General features: G+C 33.1%; 2 protein-coding genes and 1 long non-coding RNA gene across 3 annotated transcripts in view; 2 read left to right on the top strand and 1 right to left on the bottom strand.

Moving 5' to 3' along the window:
* Nucleotides 1-23,001, top strand: part of LOC133203839 (baculoviral IAP repeat-containing protein 2-like) — a 267,667-nt gene that overhangs the window by 109,081 nt on the left and 135,585 nt on the right. The gene's annotated exons all lie outside the window — the stretch shown is intronic.
* LOC133204218 (caspase-8-like) lies at nt 794-21,583 on the bottom strand. Its single transcript, XM_061339962.1, has 7 exons — nt 21,261-21,583; nt 19,070-19,299; nt 18,533-18,745; nt 18,145-18,222; nt 17,448-17,747; nt 14,561-14,957; nt 794-1,262 (listed from the first exon to the last, which is right to left on the bottom strand). Exons 1-7 carry the CDS (start codon nt 21,581-21,583, stop codon nt 1,109-1,111), a joined length of 1,695 nt encoding a protein of 564 aa, XP_061195946.1. The 3' UTR covers nt 794-1,108.
* LOC133203945 (uncharacterized) lies at nt 6,291-10,551 on the top strand. Its single transcript, XR_009723508.1, has 4 exons — nt 6,291-6,424; nt 6,550-6,660; nt 8,129-8,223; nt 10,446-10,551. It is a non-coding gene; the product is annotated as an uncharacterized LOC133203945 (long non-coding RNA).

The raw sequence follows: 23,001 nt of genomic DNA on the forward strand, positions 1-23,001 counted from the left end.
GCACTTTACCCCATAGTATAATGATATATATATTGGGTAAAATTTCATTACAGAATCAAATGTCTGCGCAGTAAATCTAAAAAGGTAAAAATAAAAACTTGTACTATTATAGTTTAATTTGAAATTGCGACTTAAAGAATATTTTTAAAAAGGGGTATAATTTTGGTGGCTAGGCTCAAATGCATTCTGGAAGTTATTTTTAGATATAATATAAACAAAATTTAGCAGCATTATATTAAACACATGAATATTAAATTTATTTTTTATTTTATTAATATATTACTATTATTATTTTGTCTGAGGGGGATGCTATAGGACTTATAGTTACCCTCCCACTTTTCGACGAGTTGCATACATGTATGCACCTAAAAATAAAAGAATGCTTACTTCAATAGTGTATTTAAACTTCTGCGTCACACCGGATCAGTGGCGATCTTGAATGTGCCATCACGTTATGGGGATTGGAAGGGGTACAAAAAGCTACTGGTCAACCTGTATTCACGAAATTTTCATTTTCGAGTTTTAAAGAAAACCCCTAAAAAATTCTTCATTCGTGAACTGCATTTCTGTCGTCATGAAATGGATCATAATCAACCTCATTTTGTCTGTTAGTAATTGCAAATCGGCATGCATACTATGTCAAGTTTAATCATAGACTTTGTACTGACTACTCCATTTACGAAATGACAATAAAATATATGCTTCTTTTCCAAGAACAAGACAATGCTACTGTGTAGATATATAAGTTTATTATCATAAAATACATAATTATGTACATATACACGTGTTTTTTTTCAGTATGTAATAAAACAATTTAACGTTAACAATATAGAATTTATATACGTATGCACTCATAACAGAAATGTACAATACACAAAAATGAATATATTTCCGCCTTTCCTTGATCATACTTAAAGATTAGGAAAAGATGGACAATTAATAATATTAGAATTATATATAATATTTGCTGTGGAAGATATGCCAAAACCACGACATCGGCTTGGGACGATCGCTGACCATGCTCCGACCAGCGGCGGGTTACATGTACAACGCAAAAAATGGTCGCCCTCCCCACAGGTTTTAGAAATACCACGTGATACTCCCCCATTTAGACTTCTGTTTCAACAGGATACAGATAAAATTTCTTGGTCAAGCGAAGTTTAGGCTCGGGCATCTGGACAGCTATTTGACCTTGCCTGGTTTTTCCAATTTTCTGACTGACCTCCTTGTTGACTTCGGTGAGGATTGATACAACATCCTCCCTAAAATGAATTTGTCAGAATTGAGCACTGAAGCTGAATTTTTATACATGTAACTCTTAAAGTTGAATGTTCCATTTGTTTAAAGCACTCAAGCTAGGGTAGATCCATTGGGGGATTTATGAGGGATTAACTTATGTAAACTCTAAAGAACAGGTTTTTGAAGTTAGCACTAAATCTGTGTGACTGTCTTGGAATATTTTCATTCTACACTGTAGTTGGTCCCTATGATAATATTAAAAAAGGAACACTCTATTTATATCCCTTCAACACATTTTTGAGCGATGTTTCGCTCCTAGTGAAGTATTGTGTATAGATCATCATAAACAATATACGACATGCTTCAAATGCCGATAGTCTGACCAACTAAGTTTTCCGGATTTTTCCCTACAGGCCAGCAGATATTAAGCTGATCTTTGGCATGTGCTTCCAGGCACGTGGTATCGTTTTTCAAAATTGGGAAGGGGGCAGTCGGGAAAAAAATAATTGACAACATACCTGAAATGATCTTGAAATGAATGTTTCTGAACTGAAGAGCTAATTCTATAACTACATGTAGGTAAAAGAGTACACTTCAAAAAAATAAATTTGTTAAAAAATCACTCGTCACTGTCCATTATTATATATTTAACAGTATTTGCTGGAACCCCCCACCCCCCATTTTTTGCAAAATATTCGAATTTTTTTCGCCAAATACCTTAATATCTGCAGGGATTTTGTAAAGGTAGAGTCTGCGAAAATTCTATGATTATTTTCCATGTAAATGTATCAAAAGATTAAGCATGAGGAATTTTTCGTTATTATCACACGTAACCATTGTGTAAAATCCACACTTTCGATTTCATTTGCACATTATGGTTTTTATGGTTTATAAAAAGAGTAGAACTACACTGATATTGCTGATATGTGGGTCACTATCATAATTGAAATACATGTACAGGTGTTCATTTATCCTTGTTTTATTGTCTCACAATCAGCGCAAGATTGATTTTAATCAACAAAAGCTTGCTTAAAAATATTTTACTCGGAGAAGCAATAAGAGTTGTCCGTACATATTTTTTTTCAATTTTCTTTATGATTTTTTTTTTCGTGAAAAGAGGCGCTGCCAAACCAGTCCCCACCCCCCCCCCCTTCTCATTGAGGAAAAAATAAGAGGAGTAGGAAAGTCTTTAACAATTTTCAATTTCTAGATTGATTTCTATTGATTAACAATAAAGAAAGTTAAATTCAAGACAACCTAAGAGAATAAAACAAAAATAACTACATTAGATGAAAATTTTGTTGCCATTAGTTTGTAACACCCCCCCCCCTCTTTTTTTTCAATCTCAACTGGAAGTCTTGGATCTACCATTCTACATATCATGTTACTAATAGTTTATACTGAGGGAGGAGGTACAAGTGTACTAACCAGAATAAGCTGACAATAGATTTAAAAAAAGAGTAAAAATTATTATCCAAAAAAAAAAATTCTACTTCGTTGGGTTTAAAAAAATCTAGCTATAAACAACTTACGGCCAAACGTTTTAAAGAACATATTCCCGTTTTATTGATTTGTTTTTTAAAACACATTCTAAGATCTCTCTCGATCTCTCTCTCTCCATGTGTTTTCACATCGCTGAATTCTTAGATAAAACCGTATACTAATAAAGTTGCAATGAAGAGATGATGACAGATTAAAACTTTGGGTAAATTATATGTAGTGTACTTATCTATTTAATTTATGTTTTGTCTAAATAGACCTATAATCACTACCCTTTCACTGACTGACGATCTGAAGCATACTATACTAATAATTAAATTGTGTTAGTTACAATGAAATATTTGGAGCACAGTACAAAAAATGCATAAACATTTTATACTGATGTCTAAGACATACGACATGCATTTAATGCAATTTTACTCACTGGGGGTACATGTATATTTGAATTATGTTTCACAAAGGATGACAAGATCGGGTATATGTTTTATGTACATATGCATCAATAGCCTCACTTCGATTTTAATAAATACAGACATATTAAAAATATACTGAAATATTCTTTAATTTGTTTTTGATCACGGGCGCGGGATCGTCATGTGCAAGTGTTTTGACGAAACCCGATATCGGTGCTCACATAACTGTATACTATAACTATACATTATTTTGTATCAGCATGTATAAGCCATCGATATAACTGACTTTTGTAAATCCATTGAGATGATTCTTCTGCATGTACATGAAAAAGGGGTTCTGCATGTACATAAAAAAGGGACCGTTCACGGTAGCTCAGTCGGTAGAGCGCTCGCTCCGTGATCGGGAGGTCGTGAGTTCGAATCTCGGCCGCGACTGACCTAAGTCGTTAAAAAATGGGTAGCAACTGTTCCTTCGCCATGCGCTCGGCACTTTGAAGTGAAAGTTTCGGGTCCTTCGGATGAGACCTTAAAAACCGAGGCCCCGTGTCACGGCAGGCGTTGGCACGATAAAGATCCCTCACTGCTCAATGGCCCTGAGTGCCGAGTAAAGGTCAAAATTTGAAGCCCTTCACCGGTATATGGTGACGTCTCTATATGAGTGAAAAATTCTCGAATGAGACGTAAAACAATACACAATCAATCATAAAAAAGGTGCGGAAATTAGATGATTATCTTAATGCGTATTTTTTTCATTCCTTTTTTTCAATTTTTTTTTTAATTTTCACTTTGGACAGCAACCCATATCATTATTATTTCGCTTATTTTAAAAAGGTATAGCGTGATATCTTTGCTACACTCTCTATTAATTTGTTTACAATTTAAGTCATGCCTGATAACACTACTAACAACAGTATTTTGAATTATTTCAGGGAGGGGAGGGGGGAGGGGTAGTAAAGAAAGATACCGTGGCGGGAATTTCTGATAACTTATAATTTTATGGTATCATCCAGTTGGGTTTACATGTAATTAAATCATATACATGTAAATACATGTAGGGGCACTATCTAGAGCGTTAAAAGCTTTTCAGCAACATCCCAAATAATTTACAGCCTTTATGACGTCACAACTGACGTATTACTAGTAACGTCATACATAATGACCTAGTCATAGTAAAAACCACAAAGTTTTTCCAGACATTTATTTCAGAAAATGTATGTAGTTGACTATTTTTCACATTTAGCGTTTTAAATGAACAATTTACTGATTTTCTAACATATTTTGTGAAATTTATATTTTTTTATTATTACATGAATTGAATGTAAACGATTGATCTACAAATTAAGGATTATTTGATCCATCAAAATTTAAATATAAAATCAAATTTCATATTGGCCACAGCCACGAACAACAACGATATTAAACATAAAAATTTATATCGGTAATATCTATATCTATGGGAAGTATAAAAGTTGTTCTTGACTGTGGCCACTATGAGGCGCCGTTTTGGTATTTACTGCCAAAAAGTGATATCACCTATTCGAATAAGTGATATCACCTATTCGAATAGGTGATATCACCTATTCGAATAGGTGATATCACTCATTCAAATTGAATAGGTGATATCACCTATTCGAATAGGTGATATCACCTATTCGAATAGGTGATATCACTTATTCGAATAGGTGATATCACCTATTCGAATAGGTGATATCACCTATTCGAAATGAATAGGTGATATCACCTATTCGAATAGGTGATATCACCTATTCGTGCTGAATAGGTGATATCACCTATTCAAATAAGTGATATCACCTATTCGAATAAGTGATATCACCTATTCAATTTGAATGAGTGATATCACCTATTCGAATAGGTGATATCACTTATTCGCATTTCTTACAACAACAAATAATGAATGCTCCCTTCCTCAAGATTATCTAGATTTTCATTGGAACCAAGCAAATTCGGGCTGCGTTAGGGTCTGTAAGTCTCGTCACGTGACTCGCGAGATTTTTCGATAATATTAACTTCCAGGTACCTCACACATGGAGATGTGTATTGGGTTAAGCATGTTTATCAGTCTAGACGAACTCCAAAAACAGCGTTTCCGGAAGTAAGAAATTGAGACTGAAAAAGACTCCGAAAATCGAGTCCGCGCATGCGCACACACACAAAAAATGGCGATTTTTCGGCAAAAATGATGGGTCTACAAAAACTGTCCGTGCAAAGTTTTGGAAAGTATGGCAATTATATCAGTACTCAGAAATGCTAAATAAAAGACTTCGGAAGAGATCGTATTTGTCAGATTTTTGATTTTATTTGCAAAAAAGGAGATATTTACTTTCAAAGTTAACGTTTCAAGTCAGATCAATTACAGAGAAAATTATACGTTTTGAGAAGTAAATATGCATAATAAAAGGGATATATATGCAAAATGGGACAATATATATTGTAACTGTTAAAAACTTGACTGAATTTTACACATAAATTAGCATTCTGGTTTTTTATTTGTGTACGACATCTGAATTGAACGCGTAAGTTTTTACCATCGTCATTTACTGATATACGAACATATATTATTATGAAAACATTTTTAAAACTATTATCTATCAATATGAAGACTTTAAAAACCACTCTTTTGGATATATTAAGGGCACAACATGTCTTCTAAAAATGAACCCGTTAATATCTCTGCTCCGTGGTGAAAAATGCGCATTTTCTGATTAAAATGAATACAAGTTGCGTGTCTTCAAAAACAAATAAAATTAAGCACCTTTATTGTAGGAACGACATAAAATTTAAATCAAGGAGACAATAAATTAAATAAGAAAATATTTCTTACCGGCAGTATTAAATTCGATGTCGTATATCCAATTCACTATTATGCAAGAGTTTGAAGCAATAAATAAGTCAATTTTCACAAAATAATTTAATAAATGCAATTATCCATTCAACAAAAAATAAAATAAAGTAATAATGCACTAAATCCACAATTATGCAGCCGTATATTTGGAGAAAGCGAACGACAATCCATCGTTTGTTTATATCGGACGCCATTTTGCCGCAATGCATGATGGAGCCAAAGACTTCGTTTTCGGAGTTCACGCTGTTTTTGGAGTTCGTCTAGACTGTTTATGGTTTACACAAAGCGTATAAGGAAAGTTTAAGCAGTTGTACAAAGCCGGAGGGTTCTCCGACTTACGATGGATAAATTGAGGGTCGTAAAAGCTTGGGTGCGAGCAAGTAGGAGGAGAATTTCGATCGAAGTACAGGTAAACAAGTCAGAGAATGTCACCTGCTTCTTGGGTATTCTTGGGTGAAATAGAAGTCTTATATTATACATTTGTATCTGAATAGAATAGTTTTGTTATCATCATTCCAACTAATTTATTAACAGATTTTTCTTGAATTCGAGGATAATGATGTTATTACCAGCTGATTAAGGAGGAGTAGTGTAAGTGTCAGATGGGTACGAACGTCATCTTGTGACAGCATCACCTTTGTTTGGGTAAATAATTTGTTCAGAATACGCTTCATTTATCAACAAAAATTTAGCTGTTGCATGTCAGTAGGTCTAGTTTTTTAAGTATTCAATGTTTGAAAGCACTTATCAGGTCCAGTACAATCTTTTGATTTAGCTATATATATAGCTTTATTAAGCTGTTCAGAATAGCTTAATTTAGCTATTTTATCACACTTTTTCTTAAATGTATACTTTTCTCAGCATGCACAAAAAGTCGCACCTTGCATAGGCACTCCCCAGCTTAATTGTTAAAAAATATATATCTACTATACTATAAAGATAGTATAGTAGATATATATTTTTTAACAATTAAGCTGGGGAGTGCCTATGGCACCTTGGTGCAGTGATGATACTCAACCTTGAACTCATCTGAAATTGATGCTTTTAAAACTCACTCATTAAAATCTCCTTGCATACATGTGATAATTTTTAGGCCCAAATACTGTACAGCAGTCCTCAAAATACAGGAATTTGGGTGAAAATGCTGTACATTGTTCATCAAAACTAAACAAAAAACTGTAAAAAAAAAATATTGACCAAAAGTCAATGTAAGAGGTTCATTTTTTAAGCTCTTCAGAGCCAAAGGCCCAAAGAGCTAATGCTATGGCCATTTGTGCGGTGTGCGTAAACTTTTTAGAATATGGGCCATAACTCAAGAACCCTTTGGCCAATTATTGTCAAATTTGTCACAGGGTATCCTTGGGCCAAGGGCTTCCGTTTATACTAAAACTAGGGTTGTGACCCTTAAACAAGTGGAGATAATTAGGAAAATAGAAACAAAAGAGACTTTGTACTCTAAGTTCTAAAAGTTTTTGGGCTACATATGCAATTGATACAGATACTTCTTCAATGAATTTATAAAGGAGGCCAATTATGGTCAACAAGATAATTGATTAATTCAGTACATTCAATGAGAAGCAATCATACTTATCCATGCCTCAATGCACACAAGATAGTGGACAGTTACTCAAATAATAGAAATTTATCTTTTGCTTAAAAGTAATCAAAAGTTGCAAAGTTGGAGCTATTGATTTTGCTTGTTGTTTCGATAGCCCATAGCACATATATGAATAGTCAAATACATGCAACTTTTTGTCTATTTCTTACCAAAATAATTTTGGTGAAAAACTGCATATAAATAGCTAAATCAAGCTATTTTGAATAGCTTAATAAAGCTAAATGGCTATTTCAAGCTATATAGCTAAATTAAGAGATTGTACTAGACCTGCTTATTTCCCAATCCCAACGATAAAACTTTCTTTATATATTCTGCAAATTCTCTCTGCATCTATCATTGAACAAAATTCATATGACTGCAATTATATGACCATATTCTTCAGTTTAGAGAGCATGTTATAGAGGATATTTTGGTTAAAGTTCTGGTCTGTTTCATGCAGTGTTTGAAATATTCTTTCATCTTACACAATTGTATACATTAAGATTTATTTTATAGCTAAAGTACAAGAGAACTGCAGCATCTAAGACTACATGTACATCGACTTTGAATAATCTACCCGGTATATCCTCAAAAAGGCAACTCAAATACAGGTATGAAATTGATGTCACAAAATAAGTTTTTGGACTTACATTTACTCTTATAATTCATATACATATAAAGCATATAAAAAATAAAAATAGAAAAGATCGAATTAAAGGTTCATCAGGTGACAGCTCAATCATGTATGGAATATTATTAGGCCAAATAAAAAATATGTGTGGTTCCCAGTACCTGACCGTCTCTATTTTAGATCCCCGACCCTAAACTTTTTTTCGGCAATATTCATATTTATTTTCCAGAATTTTCCACGATTTCCGTCATCCACTTCGGTATTAGTTTTAGTTCCAGCAATGGCAGCCTCCATGCAAAAATCGTTTCAACATGTAGTGCAAGTGTTTGATGGTGTTAAATCTAAAGCAAGCTAGCATGGCGTGGCAATATACCTTTTTCCAGCGCCATGTTTTTTTGTTTGTTTGTTTTTTGGTTGCCAAAATTAAATAAATATGCCCAAGAGTGGCGAGATTCAGTTAGTTGCTCTGTTTACAGCTGGTTTATAACAAGTGCATGCTGATTAGCCCCTTTATTATTTAATGCAAGCAAAGGTGTGAAGTCAGGATAGGAAATCACTTCTCGCTTGAAAGCACACATACAGCTGGCCAGGTAACGTTTTTTGGAGTTAGGGGGAAGATAACATGAGAAAACATTTATTTGATTGCATTGATTACGCAAGAATTAGCCCAATGTGTAAGATAGATTAACTTGTAAACTATTAAATAATTTATATCAGGATCATTTCTTTTAAACCGAAAGTAGAAAAAAAAACAGTTCATGAGGAAAAGTGAAAAAGAAGACTGCTGATTTTACATGAATAAAGTCAACTTGCAAAACACCAATACATATGAGAAATGAGCTTGGAAGTATGAAGTCTTCAATGAGGCAAAAAGGTTTCATAAAAGGATTTAAAATTTTAATAATATTAAATATTTGTAATTCTGACAAATTTGAATGATTCTATGTCATCTTGCTTAGGTGATTTATTTTGTTTTAAACATTACTGTACAAAGTGTAGGTGTCACATTCTTTTCCTCCGACAGCTCTTAGCAGAACTCTCATGTCCGTTTTCTAGTTTATAGTTCAGAATTTATTATTAAGTAAAATAAGAACTGTTCTGGATAAAAGTAATTAATTAATTTCATTTATAAACACTGATTTTAAAAAAATGATGTTCACTTTGGACTTTATTTTTTACAAAAAGAAAAGATTGTGTTTTCATTATTTTTGATTTAAAAATATTTGTTTCATATTCATAACTAGGGTGCCCCCTGCCAATGTTGACTAGTATATTTAACACCACATCAAAATGCCACTTATTTTCTCCTTCACTCTGTTCATCCACAAATAAAACATTTCTTTTCTGAACCATAGTTGGAAAAGACTGAATTCAAAATAAACAAAACATTTATTAGTTATGAGTTATATACTCAGCTCTTCACAAAATATTTCTGATTTTTCGCATTCTATAATGTACAATTTTAGATTTTATATACCTGTATAAAGACTTCCGCAGCAGATTCCGATAGAGAAATCATGATCTATATTTAAGATTTAATGTATAATGCTTAAGATATCCATTAATTTTACTTATAATATACAATTCTGAAATTAATATCGTCCTTTAAAAACAAGGATAGCACATATCATCTTCGTAAACACTTAACATTCTAAAAAAAGAAAATATAATATCCAAATAACAGTTAAATAATTCAATTTGCTCATGCTGGTTTTCTTCAAACATTGTATTTTCTAGATGAGTATGAACTCGAATGAATAGAATCGGCAAACAACTGTTTAAATACCCAAGACATTTTATTCACACATTAAAGCACATATCTAATCCATATGCTTAAGAGAAAACATATCTAACACTCTACACATAAAGTAGTTCACTTATGCTAATGAAAAGAAATAGGTATTATTTAGAAAAATTTAGAAAATCATTTTGTACAAAAAAAAAAAAAAAAAAAAAAAATCCCTACCTACCCTATTTTTTTGGAGGTGTAACCGGAACCACACATATTTTTTTGTTTGGTCTTAATGCTGAGTTTCCAAATGCAAAATTGAGGATATTCGATATATTCCATACAAGTTGTCAATCATTTATTAGTGATTTATACAGAGGTTCATTTGCATATAAATGTTGATAACATTGTTTTACTGTCTTTATTAACTTGTAATACTAAATTTTATGAATTGACAAATTCATTCTTTTTAGAAAGTGCATATAATTTGGAAAAGAGACCATCAATCCACTGGGGGGTATCGCATGAAAGCAATGATTATAGAATATTGTAAGGCTGGAGGAGTTATAGTACAACAGGCAGGCAAGTAATGGTACTTTGTTCTGGAAATTTTTCGCCCCAGTTTTATTTTTCTCATTCTGCCCTCCTTACAAGTAGGTGAATTTAAAACGGGACAGATTCGAAGAAGGCAGCATATATCTTTTAAACACAAATGTGTCTGATCAAATTTGAAAAGGGCAAAATTGTTTTCAAGGGTGAAAGAGTGAATATTTTAAAAATTAGAATGGGGTGAAAATATCCAATAATACAGGTTATATGTATTAACACAGTACATATGCATTTCTCTTTTCTTTATAATGAAAATAATTTGTTCTGTAAAAGGACAAATTTTGTTCTGATTTGTATCAAATAAATAAATATGTGCCAGATTTATTATTTTGCAGGCACCTAAGTTACCATCAGTTGTGTGTCAAGCTGTGCAAAAATTCTATGTCATGTTACAGAATCTTTCTTAAATACAGGTATATGTCTGCTCATCTGGCAATCTTAGGACATCACTGGATGGTTTTGTTTAAAAAGATTACAGAGTTAACACACACTTCCAGCATGAAGACCAGCCAGTTGCCTCACCTGTCCTGACATTGTTAAAGGTAAATGGTCCTTTCAGAAAAGGATCTGACAATGCAAAGGCTTGCTAATCAATTAAAGATTTCTATTTACTAATAGGTAATTAATTTGAATTTCTGTAGCTTAAAAATTTAATGATATGAATTTAAAAAAAATATTTTAATCAAAATTATTTTTATTTCAGTACTTTGTGACCAGTGAAAAGACATGGCTTTAAATTACTGTATCAGAGATCAATCCAGGTTATAAATCTGAGGAAAACAATAAAGCATCCACTTCGAGCTACTTATATCACTGCCTTAATAAGATGTCTGCATGTGTAACTAACAAAGGACAGTGACCAGTTGTAGCTATGATATCAGAGGGCATCCTGAAAAACACTCATCACTAAGAATAGAAAACTTCAAATGACTTTTGTATCAATCCTTTTGAATTTCATCTGGCTTGGAATTTCAGTAGCCTTTAGCATCCTTCAAGCATTTCATGAAGTACATGTACCAATTTGCAGGCATAAAATGTTTGAAACAGATTGCTTGTCCCAAATAAAAAAAAAAATAATTTCTCTGCCAATTAACAGTGTCATAAGCAGTTGATTGATATCACAGTTCCACTGGCATAGTATTTGTGGTTGAATGGTGCCATTTTTAAGAAAACTTTTCACAAAAACCTGGAAAACATCAGATGGAAAGGAGCATCTACAAGAAAAACAGTTAACACTTTCTTGAATATTAACAATGATATATCATGCCCATTTACATCCTTTATATAAACTAATTAACCTAATCATAGAGAATTATGTACGAATTTGTCCTTTTGTGTATTTATAGTGTATTAAATTGATTTTACTAATTTATAAATATTTATGTTTTTCACAGTCATTAACATTTACAAATAGAAGTACATATAACATAAAAATATTACATGTTTAGTACGATAACGTGAAATTGTTATACCACAAAAACCATCGCTAACCTCACCTCGGTCAGCAATGGTTTTTAAGGGGTAAGAATTTTACATCACCCAAAATAAACAAGTAATATTTTTCTTGTCATAAAATGCATTTTAAAGAAAACATCAAGGTGAAACGAATATGCAAACTTTCTGCACAGTTAACATTTTTTATTACTGTATATACTGTTACCCGTAGTCATGCATTTTCAACCATTTGGGATGTAATGTTTGGCATACAGTATGGTAATAGTACTTGTTAACAAATGTTTTTTAAACCAATCAAATTTGACTATTTAACATGAAAGTGTATCATAACAAATTTATCTAGCATAATGGTGCTGTAAGTAACCATGGAATGTGAGCTTGTGTGAACTTGATCCTGAATTATTAAGTTTTGATATTGTAAAAAAGAATTGTGCAGCCTAAACTTTAACTTCTACCTGATTTAAATGGAGTTCCGTCATTAACAGGTTGGAAGTTGTCACACTCTTCATGAGTATAATAACTGGGGGATCTGCTTCATTTGCAGATACATGGATAACACATTCACTCAAAGCACTGTCCCTTTTTCAGTACCTTGTGCAGCCCTGTAATATATAATGACAAATGGAGAAAAATGCCTATTTCAAGAAAAAAAGTCTGTCTCATAATTGTAGGAGTATTGGCAAAGGGGTTTGTATGTGTAAATGAAAAAAATGTCTTCTTCTTTGTAGAATAAAAAATGATTATTTTTTGAGTGTGTGTGACCATTTTTATTTCCGAATAGACAGGGCAGCTTATAGCCTACAGAATGAGCTGACCATTTTTGTTTATTGTAGTAATTAAAAAAAAAAAGAATGTGTTTTCTACAAAGATCATATGTTATAGACGTGGTATTCAATTTTGTATTCCCATGGTCGATGCATTTGGGTACATCTATTTTTTTATTTGCTTTCAATGACATCGCATTCAATATCCCAAACTCATGTATACCTGTCCAATACTCCAAATTATACCACTGTAAGCTAAGTCAATGCTTTAAATTTATGAAACCAATCTGTAGATAAGCGTACCTTTTGAATACAGGCGATTTTAGCATAAAAACGATTTAATTTTCCCTTTTTGCTTAAGTATGTTGGCTAATCTTGGCCCCCTCGGAATAGCTTGTGTTTGCGTTATGTAATGAAAAAATAAAGCAATTAAACGCTATTTACCTGCATCTATCAATCCACTTTCTCCTCTTCTTTGCAACAATCGGGGATCAAAACAAACTACAAGTTTAATAATTCCACTGCGATGCTTACAACTTAAGTAATCCATTGTCTCCAAGAACGCTCAGGTACCCGGGAGTTATAAAACGAAAGTGAAAGTCAACGAGACTTACAGACCCTTTGAATTTTCCTATAGTATACATGATAGATAAGTGTAATAAATATAATTTGTGAGCAAAACAAACAACAAATTCTACTGGGGTGCTTAAAACTAAATGCGAAGCTGTAATCCATTGTCTGCAAGAATGGTAAGTTATAAAACGAAAGTGAAAGTAAATGAGACTTAAAGCTATAGTCTTGGGAGCAGTTGTTATTTCATAAATAGTTTGAATAGGTGATATCACCTATTCAAATAAGTGATATCACCTATTCAAAATGATTAAGTGATATCACCTATTCGAATAAGTGATATCACCTATTCGAATAGGTGATATCACCTATTTGATTTGAATAGGTGATATCACCTATTCGAATAAGTGATATCACCTATTCAAAAGGAATAAGTGATATCACCTATTTGAATGGGTGATATCACCTATTCAAATAGGTGATATCACCTATTCGAATAAGTGATATCACCTATTCGAATAGGTGATATCACCAATTCAAATCGAATAGGTGATATCACCTATTCGAATAGGTGATATCACTTATTCGAATAGGTGATATCACCTATTCGAATAGGTGATATCACCTATTCAGAAGCTGAATAGGTGATATCACTTATTCGAATAGGTGATATCACCAATTGAATAGGTGATATCACCTATTCGAATTGGTGATATCACTTTTTGGCAGTAAATACCAAAACGGCGCCTCATAGGCCACATCTAACTTTGGGAAAATCTGTCGAAAAAACGGCATTTTTTAACGTTTTTATGAAACCGTCGCATTTTCCAACCGTCGCACGTGTTTAATGGCGCATTATATAACGATATAAGTTATGTATGGAAAAGAAGGATGTTGTCCTCTAATATTTAAGGTATAGTACTCTTCTTGAACCGAAACTTTATTTTTGTGAAAAACACAGGGCCAAATATGATGGTTCGTGGCTTTAGCTCTTTCTGAATCCTCCAACATTTTTTTTTTTTTTTTGAAGTGGATAGATCCTCCCCCACCTCCCTTTTGAAAAAAAAATCTTCGTTCTGCCATATAAAGGAGTGATATGAAATCATCAACAACACAAGTTACAGAAAAAAAATAAAATTAACAAGATACTGATATTTGAGATACCAAACAAACTTAACGTAAATACTAACCTTGGTGAGTGTTCCTTTAGATGCTTGACTAAAGACTGGACAAAAAAGGATCCCTCCCTCTCATCCCTCATAGACATATACCCAGACATGGTGGAGTGTGCAATCAGAAAATCCGCCTCAGCTGACGCAAGATCCAGCTGAGGCATTCCACCAAGTGAGGACACAGGCTGGAACCCAAGGTTACTTGGAGGGCTTCCAGTGGCCATGTTCAGGGATGGATGCCTCCTTTGAATAGAAGAAAAGTAGGAAAGAAAGGGATTAAGGTTACTCATCTGGGATGGTGAAGGCATCCTGAGTGTTGGACCAGGTTCAGAGACCTCAGATGCTTCTGTCCCATTTGGAGGTAATCTGATAATGTCAGACTCTACTGGGGTGGCTATAGGTGTTCTATGCCAAACTGTCAAAGAAAAACAAGGAATTTATACAGTCAAACCATGTTGTTTCTAACTTAATGGGACCGAAAAAACAAAAACTTTGAGATACATGCATAATTATGTACGGATTTATGATATCGAGGTTAAAATACACAGTGTTGGGACATCCATCTCATTCTGAAAATGCAGGGAATTTAAGATATCATTAATGTTGAAGATATCAATTTCAATAGCTGCAATAATGTAGCCCTCTCCGATTTTTTTTTATCTGATATTTTCTGGAGAGGCAATAATGTAGCCCTCTCCGATTTTTTTTTTATCTGATATTTTCTGGAGAGGGCTACAATTCCACAGCATCTCTGTAATGAGTGCGGGACGGTTCACCCCTAAAGACCATTCGCGCTGAGACGTTTCGCCCTCAGACGGTTCGCGCCGAAGATCAATTAAATTAATTATGTGGCAATTATCACTTGTTAACAGCAATTATTAAATTCTTAATAACTTTTGCATTGTGTTATTTCAATCCAATCCATTGGTTCAATCAATAAAACCAATTTATATGGGATAAACTAAAGACTCAATTGACTTACTAAAGACTTGACATACTGAAGACCTGATTGAGATAATTTTGCCTGTATGGGGGTAATATTGATAACAGATGATGCTTACCAAAATACACTTTTAGAGAATAAAAACTGAGAATTTATCTCTATATCATGCTATATACCCCCCCCCCCCCCAGCCCATAACCATACTAAAAAAAAATTTAAAGAAATTGTCAGACCTGATTTTTTTTCTATGAATTCCTGTTACTTAAAAAAAAGTAATTTCTAAATGACCTGATATTTTTATATGACGTGAGACAACAGCAACTCGTGATTATTTTAATGACATGATGAATTTTAAAAAATGATCTATTTTGGTATAACAGACATAGAAATAAATTAAGGTATGTCACTTGTGAAATTAGTTATATTAAAGATTTTTTGGAGAAGTATATTTTTGATAAGTACTTATATAGCATTACTCAAAATCGCAAAGAAAACTGGAGTTAGTGTGCATCCTATAGAGCAACGGTAAAATGAACTTGACCTTTTTGCACTTTAATTGTAACTCTTGGGTTACTCACTCTAACCTTTATCATATTTTACCAGATGTAATCATGGCATTAATTATAATCTTATTTTACGTAAAATAGTTTGAATAATATTTATTAATAATATTAATATTGGATCTTCGCATATGTAACCACTAGTTCTCATTAACAGATTAACGCCCGTCTCATAATTCAATTCTCCTCTTTATCTTGACAAGGAGAGTCTCTAAATTATATAGTTATAACACCTTAAGTACAAAACTGAATCCGATAATTATGTTTGCTGAATAAACATAATAATTATATCTGCACATGGATAATTATACATTTAATTATGGTATAAGCCTATTTTCAACAATTTAAACATGAAAGTTTTTTTTAGTAACTTTAGAACGTTTTTTTAATAAAGTCAATATTAACCTTATATATAAATATTTATCTTAAAACATCGTAATATATCGTTATAGACAATGTAGATTAAATTCGGCGCGAAACGTCTTAGCGCGAAAGGTCTTTGAGGGCGAATGGTCTCGGCGCGAAACATCAAAAGGGGCGATACGTCCCGTTACCTCTGTAATGGTGCAAATATATTTTTTAAATACGGGCGACTGCAGGCAAAATAAATTGTTTTTACATTCAACTTACTTCTAAAAAGGCGAAAATTTTATTCACTGTCAACAACATAGCCCGTTAAACGCGAAAACCAGATAAAATAAATCTGCTTTTTTACCAGTCGCTCTCATTAGAAGCCATGACAGTTCTCGCGTGATGCACTGAGACTTGCGCTAGAAAATTATAAATTACTTTGTAAAGTAGATTTTCGGGGTTACTAAATGATTGTGATGTATGGCATCACTAAATATTGATAAATAAAACGATTCCATGTGACATTTTTTCGTAAACAGCGATATTTATGCCTAAAATAAGGTAATTCCTACAGAGATCCGCTCCCTAGAGATCCCTAGTCTCATTGGCTGTCCCAAAATAAAATCGATCAAGGTCAGTAAACATGGCGGATAAATTCAAGTTGTGATGTTGACATACATGAAAAATAACCGATATATAGATTGTTCTGTGTATGTTTGGATTGATTTATGTTTTGCTTAACTACATTTTTGGAGTTCAGGTAAGAAATGTGAATTAAATAGCCATTTACTGATCATTTAAGCCGAAATCCGCACCATTACGGAGATCTTAAGGAGTTGTAGCCCTCTCTCTCTCCCCCCCCCCCCCCCCCAAAAAAAAAAGGGAGAGGGCTACATTATTGCAGCTACAATTTCAACTGTACATGAGAACAAATGCCAAATGTTTTTGGTAATTACTTTTTGTGTCCTATAAGTATGGATTAAATAAAGATTTAAGGTTTGAACACAGAACTTTTTAACTTTTCTTGCTGAATGTAGTTGAGTATAATTACCATTTTGAATCTGATATCCTTGACACGCCTGTAAAATGAAAAATTTTGGTTTTCCTGCCAGTGACTGGCACTTATCAGCACGAAACAGCGAGGTCATGCTCGTAATGTTGATGCCTCCACCACAACTCCCAAACACAGCATCTGGCTTTCCATGACTCAAGACGCAGACAACCAAGGCCCCATTATCCTGATGGTTCCTATTTCTTACTTCTTCCAGAATTTGCAACATTCCTTCACGGCTCTGGTTGTTATGTACCAGGACATTAAAACCATAACTCTTGAAAAGCCAATCTAGTTTGTCTGAAATTATTATGAAATACATGTACATGTATTCATTTGTACAAGATTTATGATATCTCATAATACAAAGGAAAATGGTTAACAAACCATGTTAGCAGAATTTTTAGCGAGGATTCAAATTTGGCATAATTAGTGAGGGTTTTGAGATCTCTTAAATTGAATATCGTTAACAATTTATAAAGTATCAGTAGTTATAGCTATCTTTCTTGACATTATTAAATCGCTAAAATTGCTTCTCGCTAAAAATAAATACCAGTTTTGGGTGATAAATCGCTAATATTGCGTCTGGCTAAAAATTCCACTTATACATGAACGGTATTAGGCATATCAATAATAGGGCATATCTGTGTGTGAAAATATCCTGCTTGTTGTTGCTTCTACATGTAAATGCTCTCACCTCTGTCTACTTCTGTTCCTGTACGTGTTTGCATGTTTTCATCTGCAAAGTCCTTGTTATTGATAATGACGCATATCCCTAAAAACACACAATTCTTATTCTTATTTCAATCTAAAAGAATGATTTAATTCTAATTGCAAAAATTCTCGTAAATGTTTTATACTTATATTTGGCAGAAATTAATTTTTGAACAAGTTAGTAAAGATTTAATTTAGCACCTTTCTTAATGTTCTTATTTATGTGCATAAATGTATGCGCAAGACATTTAGTGTTATACTTGAATTAGGGGAATTTGCTTTCTGCCCAAGGCACAAAAAAGAATACACAGTCAAATGTTATACGTTTACAGTAATCGTAAACATGCATTTCACAAGACTAGCTTTATAACCTGGATGGCGTCCTCTGTCGTAAGCTCCCAGTCTTGAAGATCCTAAGGTGGAGAATCCACTTGGAGAACCATCTGGACTCAATGTTGTTTGTGGATTTTCACTGCCTTCCATTTCATTTGGTAGATCATTCTTATCAGCAATGTCTTCCTCACCAACCTCCTGTACAGGGATTTTATCTGGGGTACACCCTGTAGCTCCTTCATTTACAATACCTGTAACAAGAAAAACATGTATGTACATTGCAGAGACTAATGATCAGTATTGTACCATGTTCGGCTTCTAACCACATTACCAGTGACTGATACATAAATTTTTATGTACATAATTAATAGGAGGAATGCATACTATTTTCATGATTTTTTGGGGGTGGGGTGGGGGTATGGGGTTAAAATATGAATTTAGATTGTTCAACAATTTTAAAGGTCATATGAATTGAGATTGTTCAACAATTTTAAAGGTTTTCATCTTTCAATAGAATGGCAAGTAAATTATACAGCTATAATCTACAAATGTATAAACCAAGGAAATGTTTCTACCTTTGTTAAAGTCATCCAAAATTGTTTGTACTTCTTCATCTTTATAAACAGTTTTCAGACAGTGAAAAAGTTCACTGTCTGAAACTTTTTCCTCCAGCAAATCTAAAGCATCCCAAACATCTGTCACATGATCTAATGCTCTCTTCCCAACTCCAAACCTTGATAACTGCTCCTTTAGTTTTTGGAATTCAACCTTTCCCGTTTCTTCACCAACTTTAAAAAGCAGCATTCTAGAATAAGGAAGACAGTTGTTAAAATTATCAATTCTATTTCTAAAAAAAATGAACAATACATAATTTATGCTATAATCTTACAAAAGCAACTACAATGATCAAGGAATATTAAGGACGCAGAAATGTATGACTGTGCAGTGGGGGGAGGGGGGGGGGTGTTGTCAGGATTTTCAGTTTCTGTTGGAAGGGTGGGGGCACAAACTTAATTAAATATTCTTTATTGCATAATACACCCATATGGGTCAAGCAATACAATTCATAATAAGAAAAAAAACAAAGAACACTTAATGTATATATACAATAGGCGCAATTTAAGTAATTTACTTTTATTATATGTTACACCAATGTGGACCTTTTATTTCTTAATTCTAATGATTGTTTTATAAAAGTGAAAACAGCCGTTATAACTTCAATTGTTGGGCTAAGTATATATTCAAGTTTCTGTATGGGTGATTTGAGATAGAATGAGGAACAATTTTCTCGCATAATCACCAGTGTGAGATTGACTTGTCCGGTGTGAGACAGCAGTGTGAGATTTTTCTGTCTTACACTGTGTATTACTAACGTAAACATTCCGTCTTTATATAAAGAAATTGTAACAATGTTAAAAAAATATTACATATACTTAAAATGTTGTCATTTAACTTATTAAGATAAACTTATTTTCATTCAAAATATTGTCGTATTTTCACTTTTTAAATGGCACTATTTTTAGATCGCGGAAGGATTCTTCTTGAATGAATGTGTACGCTATCGGATAGATAAGTTTTTTTATTCCCAGTTTTTATCTATCTAATTAATTTACATGGACTGAAATTCATTTTATCAGTTTACACTATGTGTAAACCATTTTCAGGTACGCTCTCTCAGATGGTGTATTTAGATTTTTAATTAGATGGAAAATTAAAAGAATATATTTTTAGCCCTATTATGGCGACATCATTGAAGGCCGTTATTTTTGGATAAAATAATGCGAGAAAAATAATCATTCATTACATACTCGTGTGGGAATAGTGAAATTCCACCTCGGGGCCAAGTTTCACGGTCTAGGACTCGGCAAAGCCTCGTCCTAGACCGTGAATCTTGTCCCCTTGGTGGAATTTCACTATCCCACACTCGTAGTAATGAATGATTCTATTAATCTAACATGGTTTTTATAAGTATATTCCTTGCTTGTATATTCAAATTACATTGTAAAAAGAAATGAAATTCATCATCAATAGCATTACATGAAGTGCATAATCTTTGTTGTCGAGGTATTTTCTTATGTCTACCAGTTTCAATCAGTAGGCAGTGGTCACTTATTCGAAACTTGGTTAGTAATTGTCTATTCTTGAAAAAATTTTCAAGCATAAGATATTCTTCCATATTAAGATTGTGTTTTATTTTACTGTACAAATACAGTTTGGAGTTAATGACAACAGAAACTCACAATACAATAAATGAGTTTTAATACACGTTTTATAAACTCGTTTTTGCGAGGACGTACTGATGATGCCCCCACCCCCTTCTATAGGTGCATGTTGCGTGTACGTGTGCGCATAAGTGCATGTTCCTTGCTAACCATGCGACCATGGAATTAATACATGCATATAAATTTTATAGTGTTAATCTGTACGTGTATACGGCGTATAGCGATGTAAATGATTATATGTCCTCATAAATATCAGCTGTATCATGATCAGTACAAAAGATGGAAATTTTTTTTTTTGATAAACGTAAAAATTACCTTGATACGTATACGTACCTAAGTACAAGTCAATGTGTTGGCCTTTACCTTCAAAATATTACATCATTCCTACTTTTTAAATGACCGAAATAACAAGACAAATATAGTCATAAACGATTAAAACTAAACAATGTAGTGTACTTTCGTTTTCGTATTTCCTGGTATTTTTTTAAACATGTTTAAGCGATAAAAATAAGTTGGGTTTTCCCATGAACAGCTGATGAATCACCTTTTTTCTAATAATAAATTTCTATTGGAAGTATCAGCTGCAACCACGCTGAGATGATTTCGACCTCCGTTTAATATTCTAACAATATCGTTTCTCTGCATCAGTGTAAATGCATCCAATAAAAACGAGAAGTCCCCGCCCTTGCACTGGATCACCATTTTCTCTTCTAGTGCTAAAAATAATTCCAGGCTGTTCTTCATTTCTTGTCTCTTTCTGTTGCTGATGAAGTCTTTGGAGAGAAAAGACAGACTTCTAAAATCTTCCCTTCCTATCTTCTCTCCAATTTCTGCTAAGACACAGCGTTCGCCAACACACTCATCCATCATGCACCTATCACGGTCGATTGTGATTTGTACGATGTGTGATGTAAACAACATTAGGCTATACAGTTTATTTCAGTCTGTTGTGCAATACTTGAAACGGAAGCAAATTTAGAACAAGTTGATGGGGTTTGTTCCGGAAATGTAAAAAGATATTGAGTTTTTTTTTTTTTACATATCAGTATATTGCATTAATATTGAAGTTTTTTAAAAATATAAATATTGATACCTATTCCATCGGGAGCAAGCCCCTATTCATGTAGCTGTGATCGATATAGAGAGAGGGGATTTGGGGACAGAGATCTCATCAGGGAAGTGTATGCTATTAATAAATTTAATATGTTAGTATGAATATATCCCTATAATCTCTTAAAATCACGGGCGTAGTTAGTATGTATAGGTCCCTGATAAAATCAATGAAAATTGTACATAATCTCTGCATGTGTAAATAGTTATTGATGATGAGGAATTTCAACTCCTTTAAATATAGTATATATTTAACTACAACACCAGCATATATCATGTATATATTATGTATATCTTACATATGCCCATGTACTTGTACGTACTTACTATATTTTGTTCCAACTTGAAAAAAAGGTATTTGAAATCTTAATTGTGAAAAGTGCTAGAAACGTTAAAAATTCAAATTAAAAAAATGAGTCTGAAGTTTCCCACATTACCTTAATTTGATCTTTTTTTTTCTTTTGCAAGAAACCGTCCCAGTATGTTGTAGCCCTCCCCCCCCCCCCCCCCCGGCCACTTTTAATGGGAAAAAATCCTTTACCAGCTGCGATAAATATTAGATAAAACTGATTAAAATTACTTATATTTCATTTGGCTAAAAGATTCTGGAAGGGAGTTCCAGAGATTAGTCCATAAATGTTGCTTTTTGTAAGATAACAGGTTTTGTGAATGAAAGTAAGGCCTAATACACATGTTTGTTCGTGAATACAACATTGAATTCGAACGCATTCTTCCGCAAGTGTCTTTATAGAAAAAAACTGTTTTGATTTTATACTGGAGGAGTTTTTGTTTTTTGTAATTATTGCTGACGAACCGTAATACTCTATCCTGATTTTTGTTCCGTTTCGCTTGTGTCTCATTCGATCGCCATAGAAGCAATATACAAAATATTGAAATCTTATAACTATTATTAGACAGAACAAAGTATGATTATTAATTTGCCTATAACCTTATTAGATGAACTCAGTTCTTTTAAATTTGGTTGCAGTGGCATGATTTTCTCCACACTTACAACGCAGATTTCAGATTGTAAAATGTCAAACTGGCAAAGGACAGAAAGTTTTGACCGTTATAAAGTGTGCGTTGTCAATAGAAACTGGGCACGTATATACAGATTATTATAAGCTGATTTAGGCCATCGTTGAAAAACTGTCCTAGGAGCTTGTGATGAATTT

This window comes from Saccostrea echinata, unplaced genomic scaffold, assembly GCF_033153115.1.
Source record: "Saccostrea echinata isolate AGI-Se365-2 ecotype Australia unplaced genomic scaffold, CSIRO_AGI_Sech_v1 ptg000052l, whole genome shotgun sequence".
NCBI classification, from domain to species: domain Eukaryota; kingdom Metazoa; phylum Mollusca; class Bivalvia; order Ostreida; family Ostreidae; genus Saccostrea; species Saccostrea echinata.